Source organism: Astatotilapia calliptera, chromosome 15 (assembly GCF_964374335.1).
Source record: "Astatotilapia calliptera chromosome 15, fAstCal68.1, whole genome shotgun sequence".
Classification (NCBI taxonomy): Eukaryota; Metazoa; Chordata; class Actinopteri; order Cichliformes; family Cichlidae; genus Astatotilapia; species Astatotilapia calliptera.
Window position 1 is genome coordinate 36,709,621 of NC_137436.1, and position 12,823 is coordinate 36,722,443.

Sequence of the window (12,823 nt, forward strand, 5' to 3'; positions counted from 1 at the left end):
ATATCAGTGGCAAAATGCAGTCAATAAAGCCTATTCTGTCTCACATTATTTGTTAAATGGTACATCACATATGTTATTTACTCCCAGTACTAAGTAGTCCTGTTGTAGGTATACTGTATCTGTGAACATATGGACTGGTATAGACCTGCTTAAGAGATTTATGAGGTATTTGAATTTAAAGAAGGACTTTATGAGATTTCAGTTAATTCATTTCCACCCATGAGAGGCATTACTCAGTGAATCACTAAATTATTTACTGCAAATGCAGTGTCAAACTACAGAATCCAGCATGGATTACTTAAATACAATAAACAGACACACACACAGGCCACACCAGCCTGTCTCATTGCATTCTAAATTACTGCTGATAGTAGAGTCGGTTATATAACTGGTTTGGACTGTGGGCTGGACCATGAACTTGGGTCACCCCTGATTACCTCATTAGACTGCAGAGGGCTGATGTTCTGGTTAAGACAAAGATGAAGTGATTGAAGCATGCAGAGTTGTCAGAGCAGATAAACTCATTATGGTGTTGAAGAAGTAACCTGGTCTTATCTCTTCCTCTCTCTGTGTGATTTAATTAAGACAGATTGAGCGTAATCTAAAGCTCAGACATCTGTGAGTCAGATTTTCTTTGATGGCATCAGGATTTTAACAGCTTAACTTCTGTCCAGGAAGCTGTTCACAGACATAAAGTGACATAGAGGTCTGGGACAAATATCTGTCAGTCAAAAGGCGAATGCGGCAATAATTCTATTAAGCAGAGCCAAGAGTTTTACTTTGCTTCTGTTTACTGTCCAACAAACATTTGTGTTTTTATGCCTAGTTTGTGAAGGACTAAAGATGAGAAATTGAAGGGGAAAAAAATCACCTACCCGAGGACTCCCAGCAGGCTCGGTGCCCTGCGTTTCCTTCTTCCTTTGCTCCTGCACCACAATCTCTTTCAGGTATTCATTTACCTGAAAGAGAGAGCACAAACAAGTTTAAAATGACCCGAGCCACAAAAGCATCAAGAAGCAAATGATAAGGAGTAGTGTATGACTCAAATTGCTCTCTTAGAAAGTGTAATAGCCAAATTAGTTTTGTTATTTTAAGTTAGTCTCATAGTTTATTTTCAAATTGGTAACCTTAATACTGAAATTTTAGTTTCCACATTATTGTCCTGCCAGTAATTAAAGTAACATATATAAAATATTCAAAAACAGTGACACCATGGTCATCTTTTTATTTCTTATTAAGAGCTGATTCAAAGGAAAAAGCAGTCCTGGTCCATTTTTGTGACTTTGTTCTGATTTCTACCAATGACTGTAGAAAACAGTCATTTCTACAGTCATTGATTTCTACAGTAAACCACAACACCAGTCTGTGGATTATACACATTTTACATTAAATTTACTTTATTAACAATGCATTTAAGTGGAGCTGAATTGATTTTATTTAAATCTAGCATCTAGCATGAGTTAAAAATGAGAAATCAGTAAAACACAAGTGGAACCCAACAGAGAGCCATATGTCAGATCAGTGGGACACCAAGACCACACCTCCTGTTTGCTGTTGTGAGTGTGTGCATGTGCGTGTATAGCTGAAAGCTGACAGCAGCTCCTTGTCTCTATTAGAGGAATGCAAACAGACTGTTGTAGATTCTGTAGTACTGTATGGAGGAGCAGCCATATGTGTCTGCAGATGATGACCACAACCACTTACACGCTTAGAAAGTCTGATTTGCTGTGATAGTATAAGTAACACTTTTGTAGGGCATGTTTCATAGGTCATATATAGCCTGATGTAACATGGTTTAAGCCTATATATTAAATGTGAGTTTGCGGATATAAGAATGTTTTGTGCCTGAACCAACACACAGACTGAACACTGACTTATCTCCTGCAGATGTGACTGTAAAAAAATGTGTTTATTGTGACACAATAGAGCTAAATTTAGTGAATTTTCTATAGGTATCAGGATAATAAACAATAACAGGATAATAACAAATAACAAACACATTTTGCTTTTCCAACATCAGCTCTACAAATTCTGTTTATTTCTTCATTTCTATTTGTCTTTTTTGAGTTAATACATTATATGTAGTACACAGTATGACAATGTCTAAGGCAGAAGAAAAAAAAAAGGGGGGGGGGATAGAGTACAAATAGACATGCATAATGTATCGCTAACTGCCTCACCTGTAAGGAAGAACAAACATACAACACCTGGAACACAAAAATTAGAAAATTCAAAAGTACATAAATCAGAAATCTTCTTGTGGGGTGTGTTTGTCTTTGTCATAAGCTACAACAACCCCTCCCAGGAGAACTGGGCCAGCCGCAGCCTCCAAGAGTACTGAAGACTCGAGGCCACACATCTCAGCAATATCTGCCTGCCCATCCTAGCAGGAGAAGTGGGAGGCCATAAATAGAATACCCACGGCCAAGGGGTGGGAGTCTCAAAGGACCAGAGACGATGGGCAGCTCACCCCGCTAGAGGCTGCCCTAGAGGCTGTGAGCTAAGATCAGGGTCCCAGGGCTCCAGGGGCCACACCAGAACATCCAGCCACGCGCCCCAGAACCAACAAGTACCCCCAGCGGGGGGTAGCAGCGCCCAGCGAGGAGCGGTGGGTAGGTGAAGTCTTAGGGTTCACCTGCAGACTGAGTCACAACAGTGTGCAGGTATTTTTTTCTCATTTGTAGTGAATCTACCTGTATGCATCATATGGCAGAACCTCAGGGCATGAAGGCAACATGGTGTATCTAGATCAGATTTCATGGTATTTAGGTCAGTGTTTTCGCTGGACTTCACTGTGCAATGTGAATTTCAGAGGTCAAGCTTCATGAAACCGACGTTGGTGAAACGCCCCTGTGTGAGACTTTTGAAAGAGCTCCTTAAAAAGACATTGAACACAATGAAAGGGGACACTTATGAAATGGCAAAATCTCAAAGGGCATTACTTTTGATCAGTCCTTGATGTTACAAAATATTATTTGCTCTTTAGAAAAAAGATTTTTATAGAGGTTCGCCTGTGAGGAGGACAAATTGACCTGTGCTGCACAGCTGAGAGATGACTGATGAGAAACGTTGTTTTGATGTCAGAATGACCTATGCTTCTGCAGGTTTGGATTTCTTGTGACAAAACAAAATGTTTAATCATACGTCGACTCATGGGATGGCTTACAGAAAGCAATACAACAACACCTGTAATCTTAAGACACTAGTCTTGTGGCCCAAACACTTTTTTTGCCAGGTACAAAATACCAGGCACAAACACAGTCATTTCTATCTCTCTATAACATGTCTTAAGAAAACATTGTGTACCATAACTGACCTTGTTGATCCAGGTGGTCACTGCATCCTCAGTGTCATAAGGTGTTTCCACCTCAGGGTAGCAGGATGGATATTGGCAAATGCAGGCCATCACCTTCTCCACGCTCACAGCCTCCACTGTGTATGCCATCATCAGAGTGTCAATCATTGCCAGATGGGCGCTCTGAAAGGGAAAACAGTAACACGATTAAAGGCTGAAAATTAAAATCTCCCAGCTAGCTCACTGTAGTAAAAGAAAAGCAGTCCATCTTGTTTCTTTGCCATAAAATAACAAAACAGTCCTTGTATTATTTGATCATATGCTTTAAGTAGCGAGCAAAGGGAATGAAAAAGCCGTCATTAGTTTCTTCAGTACTGTACAACTGAAACTTTTTCTGAGGTTAAATTTTCCCATGTGGCTGTTGCCCTGGAAACAAATGTGTCCAAGACCCAGTTTGTTCACAGTGGCTGCTGGGCTGTGATGGGCCTGAAGAAAACTTCTTCCTGACAACACTACTGGCATCCGTTCTCTGTTGATTGGCTCATGGTTATTGCTGAAAGCAGGGTGTGTGCTTTTAATTAGATAAAGCCATGTTTGGTGACAGCTTGTGTTATCAGACTGTTATCTTGTGAAGAAAAAACCCACCATACTCTGTACTCTATCGCTTGGCTGCATTTTGGCATATCTACTTTTTCGCTTATTCGGCTCCGTTTTATAACAAAAACAAATATGAATTATAAAAGAAACAATGACTATAACAAGGTGTTAAGTAGCAGCCTGTTCTATTTGGAAACATGCAAATATACACAATAATGTAACGTGCAATGTTAATGTTAAGAGTGGGTTTCAAGTAGTTCTCTTATACATCATCTTGACATCATCTCATCTGCTGACTCTTAGCATTTCCGCTCAGCCACCTCCAGCTCAGCCTCCCCTCTTTTTCTTAGTGGTACTGTCTCCAAGCATCATAGCAGGGCTCACTACCTTCTTGTAAACTTTCCCTTTCACTCTTGTTGCTATCCTTCTGTCACAAATCACCCCTGACACTTGTCTCCATCCACTTCAGCCTGTCTGCACTCTTTTCTTTTCCTCTCAGGGCACCATCCTTTGCTCTCAGCGGTTGACCCCAGGTATTTAAACTCCTCTACCTTCACTACCCCTGCTCCTTACAGCTTCCTTGTTACACTGGCTCCTTCTCATCACAAACAAATAGGGGCTATGTAACCTGATGTAATCCCACTCCCAACTTGAATCCATTTGTCACTGCTACTGCACACCTCACCACTGCCTTACTGTCCTCATACAGTATCATAATTCCTATCTTCCTAATTCCTATCATATGCTTTCTCTAGATCCACAAAGACGCAGTGCCACTCCTTCAGATCTGCTCACTATCCTTTTCCATCAACACTCTCAAAGCAACCCTCACATCTACCGCTGCTCACTGATCGGTAGTTCACTTCTTAATCTAGCTTCAACAAATTTTTCCCACAGCTTCATGTTATGGCTCATTGACTTTATCCCTCTGTTGTTACCAAACATCAACTAGTTCTTGAAAACATGTACCAGTACACTTCTTCTTTATCCCTCAGCCATCCTCTCACTTCCCAAGATTTTGTTAAGCAAAAAAATCTGCTGCCCGCACATCTGCATACCTCCACGGGTATGTCATCTGGACCAACTGTGTTTCCACTCTTCATCCTCTTCACAGCTGCTCTCACTTCCTCCTTACTAATCCTCTGGACTTCCCGAGTCACCAACTTTCCCCAATCCATCCTCCTCTCTCTCATTTTCTTCATTCACAAGCTCCTCAAAATACTTCCTCCATCTTCTAAACACACGCTCTATATTCATTAGCAGACTTCCATCTCTTAACCTCCCTCACCTGCTGCACATCCTTTCAAGCCTGAGCTCTCTGCATAGCCAGACTGCACAACAGAAAGTATTTACAATAATTTGAGACTATACTTGAGAACTACAATAGCTAAAGCCTTTGCTTACTACAATGTTTTGTTTTTATGATGTTAGCAAACATCTGCATCAATGACCAGTCTGTTTTCTTTCATCATGACTAAAAAATATTAATTTGATTGGTTCTTCTATATTTTTATGTCCACTTTTCTAGTTTCTTTTTGAACAACGCACCATTAGTCATGCTCATTAACCATATCAAGTCAAAGCCAGAAAAAATGCATAATTTGTAGTAGAGCAGGGCGATATGACCAAAAATATTTATCACGACATTTGAAAATTTGCGATAACGATATAACTGACAAAACACTTTACAACTCCACAACTTTGTTAGTGCTGTTTTTTATGTGCATTAAAGTTATGTAAAAATTTAACAGTGCAAATGCAAATTCCTCGCTGACAGTTTAACCAAAAGGCATTTCCAGTGGAAATTGGCCGACATATCCTCAGCATAACTTAAAAAGAGGTTATACATACACAATACGGTAATATTATGTTGACGCACAGTACGTATCACTCCGCGAGGCTCCTGCCTACGATAGCCGTAATGCTCCGACAATCCATCAAGCGGTGCGGGTTCGTAGCTTAGCAAAGTCGTACTAAAACATTTGACAGATTTTCGAGCGCCGTGTACCACATAAAATTGTTTCGAGGTCAGTAAACGTTTTTCAAAAAACACGGTAATAACGACGGCCCGCTAGCATGCTCTACCAAAAATAGTGCTTTGTTGTGTATCTGACGGACGAAAGCTAAACCAGTTCCACACCATTGAAGTTGCAGCATTTTTACAAACCAATTCTGGTTCATCTGTTTCATTCAACGATCCGCTTTCGCCCTTCTCATTCTCCGTCGCCGCCATGTGCGTATGAAAACAAAGGCACTGCGCATGCGCGTTTTACCCATATTCTATCGTGATATTTCCTTTTCTTATCGTTGCCCAGCATTATACCGGTATTACCGTGAAAGGTATGATATGGCCCAGCCCTAATTTGTATGATGACATTACTTCTCAAGGACAAAGCAAGGGAATCCTATTCTCTCACGTTTGCAAACTGAGCATATTTTATTGTATCTTTGCATGCACAGAAATGATATGATCTATGATCTTCTATGATTTTCTACTTTGCAAATGACATTTTTTCTTCAGTTCCTGCCTTTAAATCACTCAGTTAGTGAGTGATACCACGTGTGTCCTCCACACACAAAAGGAATCAAACTGCTTTCCATGAGCTAACCAAGTTAATCAGGCTGAAACTTTGAATGTCCTTGTGAAGATTCACAATTATGCAGTCGACCAAAGTTAGACAAAAAGAGCCAACGTTACGAAAGGTATTTCTGGAGAAAGATATTCGTGAGCCATTTATAAGGTGAAAGAGGGCAGAGTAGTAAGAGTCCACATTTACTTATTTACGTGGAGTAAAAAGGCTGACTCGGTCAACAAAGGTTGGTAACTTGTACTAGAAATGACCTGCTAAGACAGCCAGAACCCCCACACAGTCCAAATGTAAGTGACGATAAATATGACACAAATGTATTATTTGTATCTCTGAAATGAATTTTCTATCTGCCGTCTCATTATTCCAATGCCTAATTTCCACTATCTGGCAACCAGGCGGCAAAGCAAACCCATTTAATAATACACTGCCGAGATGCTTCCAGTTGGCCTTCATTTAGCCTGTCCAAACAGTGTCCCAAAGACATACAAACAACAGAAAGTGTGCGCACACATATCCATAATCTGCCCTTTATTTCCACAACAAAATGAACAACTCCAGGCAACATCAATTTTAAAGGCCAAGGGAGCAGCGTAAATCCTCTGAGGGCTCCTTTTCTCTCTCACATCTCCTCCCCCTCTGCCGAGTAATGTGAGAATATCGATTTGGATTGGCTGCGGTCTGACGAGATAAAATGACAACAGTGAGAGTAAGTGTTGTTTACTCGACCGCAGACCTGAAGCCTCTAATTGGACTGAATGAAAACATACTACTGTGTGGGTGAAAGAGGTTAGCGTAGGACTGCGCGTTCATTCGGCTGTTAGTGGAACTGGAATCAAGCATACTTTAGAAAATGACACCTTCTGTCTGCGCTTAAATGTGAAAAAATGCAGTTTTGATTATTTGTGTAAACATTCGTGACATGAGAACTGAAGATGGCGACTTTTGTGTTGTGTTGCCGTGGAGATGGTTGACCCAATACTGAGACTGTAAAGGACGATGCTGAAGTAGGAGAACGGCTTACGTGAGCTCAGATGAGTCAGTAAGCATTCAGTTATTTTCACCTAAATCCTTAAACAACGTGTTTGAAGTATTATTAATAAAAAGCTTAAAATAAAAAGCTTTAGTACTGTGAATTGCATGAAATCAAGTGGGAAACTGTCAAGAGTTAGGAAGAGAAACAAAAGCACACTGTCAGAGCAACATTTCACAGTATTTGTGCTACACTAAACTTCCCCACTTTGAAAGGATTAGATTATTAGCTTCTGTGTTTCCATCTTCCAAAAAAAAAACAAAAAAAACAAATGTAACTGTCTTGTTATATTTGAATAAAGTTGAAAATGCCTCTTTAAAGGTCCAAGCTTTCATCGAGCTAAATGCATGCTTGGGGTGTTCCACTTCTTCGGGAGAGTCGCTGCTCCGTGTAACGGTCAAACAAATGGACTGTGAAGGATCAGCTGACCATGTGTGAATGTCAAATGAAATTTAGGAGACGAGAGAAAGCCTTTGGTGACTGGATGGATGCAAAGGAAAGAGTAAAGAAAGAGGAGAAGAGGCAGATAGGTTGCTGCCAGAGGAAAGGGTCAGCTTTCCTCATTGACTGCAGACCTCCCTGTTGTTTAAAGTAAGGCTTGTTTCCTCTGTTTCATCCCGTGATGTCATGTTTCCTAACCTTTTGGTTTGTGGAGCACATATGCTTCCCCTCAACGATGCTCTACCTCATATTCATGCATCTGCACATATTAAACCTTGCAGCAGCTCTGGCTAGAAGTAGCTCCACTGGGGTATTCAGAGATCAAATGCCCTGCTGGAGGGTATCTAAATGGCTGAAAGAGGGGGAAATGTCACTTATTCATGCCCTTTGATGGAGACTTTTTAATCATAAGGCTGCTTCTCTGTCCCTTAATTCGATTCATCCCCAAGATATCACTTTTATCTCATGGCGATTACAAAAACTGTACAAATAGTTAAATGCTAAGTCATTCTGATTTAATGAATAAACAGGTTACAGACACAAGCACACATACACACACACTATTTTGCTTTCTCATCTAAGCTGATTGTGTCTATAAATCTTGTTTAGATTTCTCAGGAGGTGAGAAGATGCTGCTTCACGGTCAATATCCTGTTTTTATTGTGCTGCTGTATTGCTGGCTTTCTGTATTTCCACCCGGGCAAACACAAAGAAGGCAAACACGGCTCATCCTTAATATGGCTTCATGGTTGAAAAAAAAAAGAAGAAGGGGGGGAAAATAGCAAAGATGGAAATCCACCACAGAAGCCTGATTTAACACAGCACAAAAGAATTGCAAATATGAACCGCAGTGACCTACAAAAGACAGCGCGTGTGACGATTTTTTTCAACCTCACAATCTGTTGTAAATAAACCGAAATCTCAATGTCAGAGCTCTGAGCTGCTTGCTGATCCCTGACACAGGTATTCAGAGAAAGATGCTTCTATAGACTGAGTTTATTTCGACGGAAAATGATCTGGACAGAGTTAATGACTAAACAATACTCGCTTACAATAAAAGCTTGTAGGACTGCACTGAGTCATCATGGATAATGATCCGCTTGTGTCTGTTTTTCTGGTTGTTCGAGGCTTCGCTGATCCTCCCAAACTTCTGCACAATGGTCTCCTGTGCGACCACATGGCCATGGTAGCACACATACTCAGGGGTGATGTAATATTGAAAAGCAGTCTGCTTTTAGAATTAAAGCTCTCCTGACCTGGCACTGAGTCTCGATGCTGGGGCAGATGTCTAAAAACTGAAACTGTCTAGCTTCAGGTAAATTCACGCCAACTCAGCTGGACATGGAAAACCACTCAGCTGTACCTCTCTTTTTGAAGGTCAACACAAGTACCAAAGGAAAGGCAAAAAGCTGGACCGAGAGAGCTTTACTTTCTATTACATGGAGTGAAAATAGGAGAAAAAAACCCCAACAAGGTTTAAGATTTTATCTTTTTTTAGAGTTTATTCCACTGTGAAGGAGCTGAAATGAGTAGGATTTGCTATAGTCCCAGTTACCAGGTGCTTTTGTTAGGATGCCTGGGTTGTTGACCCAGGGTTTTTGAGTTTATTATATTATTTATAATTTCTAGTCTTTGGGTTTTTGTTAGAGTCATGTCTTATGGTTTGTCTCTGTGTAATCCTTAATTGCTGTCTTCCCTGTCCGCTATATCCCCGTGTCCAGTCAGTGTCTGTGTCTGCCCTGGTCCCACGTCTCTGTTCCCTCTGTTGTAGTGCCTGCATGTGAGTCTGTGTCTTTTGTTCAGTCTGTGTTATGTGTTTCCTGTTTTACTTTGAAGGTCTCTGTCTTATCTCAGTGTGTTCAGTTTACGCTTCCTTGTCTTGTCAGTTCTGATTTGCCCCAGCTGTGTTTCCCTCCTGTTGTCCATTCCCTGATTGCTCCCTCTATGTATTTAAGCCCTATGTTTCAGTTTTTTATTGTTGCGATCTACCCTGATCTAGCTGTGTGTTTTGTCTGCCCGTGTAAGTTATTTGGATTCCTACTTTTGTTCTGTTTGAGTTCAGCATTAAAGCTGTTTCAGTTTACGTTTGTCTCTGGAGTCTGCACCTTGGGTCCTTTTCCTGCCTGCACACAGCCGCCACATAACAGCTTTAGACAATCATAGGAAGATTATTTTTTATACAAAGAGCACTACAGGAACTAACTCGACAAGAACAATCTAACAACCACACAGTGAGACTTCAAATGAAAATTAATGAATTGGCACTAAAGGAAACCAAGAAAATGTGAAGTTCATCAACAAAGTTATTACAATTAATCCTGCATGGAATAGTCAAAGGAGCTTGCAAAGAAAAGCGTCTGGACTTCTTTAAGTTGCTTGAAGACGTTTCACCTCTCATCCGAGAAGCTTCTTCAGTTCTAAGGTCAAATGGCGGGGAGTCCCAGATTTAAACCTAGTGGGAGTAACCCCCCACAGAGGGACAAAAGGACCCCCTGATGATCCCCTAATCGCCTGAGCCAAGGTGTGAAACTGGGTGTGGGTCCCAATCAGCCAGGGTTTTGGGTGAGCTCATTGTGAAACCTGGCCCCACCTTATCATGTGATTTCCTGAGGTCAGATGGCCCAGGATGTGAGTGGGCGTTAAGGCGTCTGGGGGGGGAACTCAAAACTGGATTATAGATGGCAGACAGTTGGTGTTGTAAACCACCGCCTCTGTTCAAAGATGGTCGCTCACAGTGGACATAGATGGCTTCTTTCACTCCTCTTTCAAACCATCTGTCCTCTCTGTCCAAAATGTGAACATTGGCATCCTCGAAAGTCTTTAAGTTGCTTGAAGAAATGTCTTCAAGCAACTTAAAGAAGTCCAGCTGCTTTTCTTTGCAAGCTCCAATGACCTGAATGACTGAGAACCTTCACAGACACCTGCATAGAATATTTATATCTTTACTTTTTTCACACCAATGTCAGTCAAGACCAAAATGGTGGCCTGACCAACACAAATGCATGACAGTTTAATTAACTTTAAGCCTTTTCCCAGTAATTCTGCCTGATCTGTCACAAGTTAATGTTGCATTTTCCCTGAAAAAGCTTCTGGTGTGACACAGAATTGCAGGTTTAAGAGATTAAATGTTTTTATGAAGATCATTGCTATAAACCTAAAATTTAAAACCTTCCAGTTTTCTGTGCCTTTAATTACCTTTTCTTTACAAAATGCACAAAACACCAACTGAGAACGCTGGCATCAGTTGTGGGAATTCAGCACTTAACCAGCATGCCTTCCATATGCTCCAAACCCGAAGCTAGCAATTATTTAGAAACCTCAAAGCTACCCTTGGAACTTGACTGAGGGACAGTACCATGGCTTCCATCCAGTGTTGACCTACTCTGTTGAAATGCATGCACTCCGAGTCCTCCCATCATCTTTGAAAACTCCCTCTGTGTTGACATATTTTCATGTGTGGATCGTCTCTATTTCACAGGCTAAATGGATCAGCAAAAACAGGAAACACTGCTGCAGATTTTCTGCAGAGCACTGACTGATTTTACCAGTTATCGGGAATTCTGGATTTCTGCTAGCCAAGCACTGTGGCTTGCTCCACATGTTTGACTTTGCAGATTTTTACCCCAGATCTCCACTAGCATAAAAGCATTTATTTACTATAGAAAGACGCAGTTCTCAGGCCATCACGTGACATTGTGTAATGTGGTTCGCTGCTTATCCATCCATACTGTACTGCCCTGAGTCACTGCTGGCATTAAGCATAACTTCCTGCCTGTGACTCCGCTGAGGCCAGCAAAGACAGAAAGAACTTGGATGTGCCTCTCTTCAACCCTGCTGCTTCAGCTCGTCTTTGTTCACAAGATCAGTTGCAATACAAGAAGAAAAAGATTCTGAGGAAGCCGGTCTGATGTTGACAAGTGTGTTGTTACATGCTTGGCACATAATTTTCTGAATTCATCTTCTGTGTGTGCCTCTTTGCACACGAAGCAGCGTGACAGCGTTGCCGTGTGCTTCTATCAATCCTGCATTTCGGCGTCTCTCCTGGAGTCCATCTCCTCTACTATAACAGCCACTACACACACACAGAGCACACAGCTGCACATACAAGTTCATATCGCAAATAACGACATATGCAGCATAAGCACCCCCACTCTTGCGCCCACCTACACACAAACGCAACACCCAGCCAACTGGTGTGTAACCATGGAAACGGAGTGCCTGCCCAATAGGAGGAGTGATGGAGGCAGCAAAGGAGAGGGAGAATAACAGGAGGAAGTGTACGCTCCTCCATCCATCCATGGTATATATATGTCTTGATGAATCAGTCTGTCACAGTAAAACTAGTATTTGGTACACACAGTGTGTATATGGCTGTTGCAATCATTTTTCATCACTCCAAGCTGACGAAAATCCAACTGGGATGGAAATGTACTTAAAATGGTTGATATGGTGTCCATGTGCAGGCCTTTCATCACATTATCAGTAGCAGCTTTATTTAAATAAATAAAGTATTAATGTAGGACAAGTCCTATCATACAGACCAGCAATAAAAACAGTTGTATTATCAGCTGCTAGAGGGAACTGTTGTCCTGCAGAGGTAATGCACGTATGACACAGTTATGTTTCTTGATGCTTCAAAGCTAGCATGTTGCAAGATGACATTCCTCGTCCAGTTTGTTCCAGACCAAATGGGCTCAAATTAAGAAGCTTGAATATAATGTGAAAGTCTAACTTGTGCAATAAATGTGTTATATAATTGGCAGGCAGCTAAACAGAGGGCCAGAACTAGGTTGAATGTAATTAAGTTCGCATACATATAACGAGCATAGCTACCAATAAGGTAAACCTCTGAAAGAATATGACTATAGT

General features: G+C 41.2%; 1 protein-coding gene across 4 annotated transcripts in view; it reads right to left on the bottom strand.

The window, feature by feature from the left end:
* camsap2a (calmodulin regulated spectrin-associated protein family, member 2a) overlaps positions 1-12,823 on the bottom strand; it is a 43,165-nt gene that overhangs the window by 22,599 nt on the left and 7,743 nt on the right. For all 4 annotated transcript variants that reach the window (XM_026194647.2, XM_026194646.2, XM_026194645.2 and 1 more), the window contains exons 3-4: positions 3,317-3,478; positions 876-959 (exon numbers count right to left, since the gene is read on the bottom strand). In XM_026194647.2, the coding sequence (XP_026050432.1) occupies positions 876-959; positions 3,317-3,478 (246 nt within the window). The remainder of the gene's footprint in view (positions 1-875; positions 960-3,316; positions 3,479-12,823) is intronic.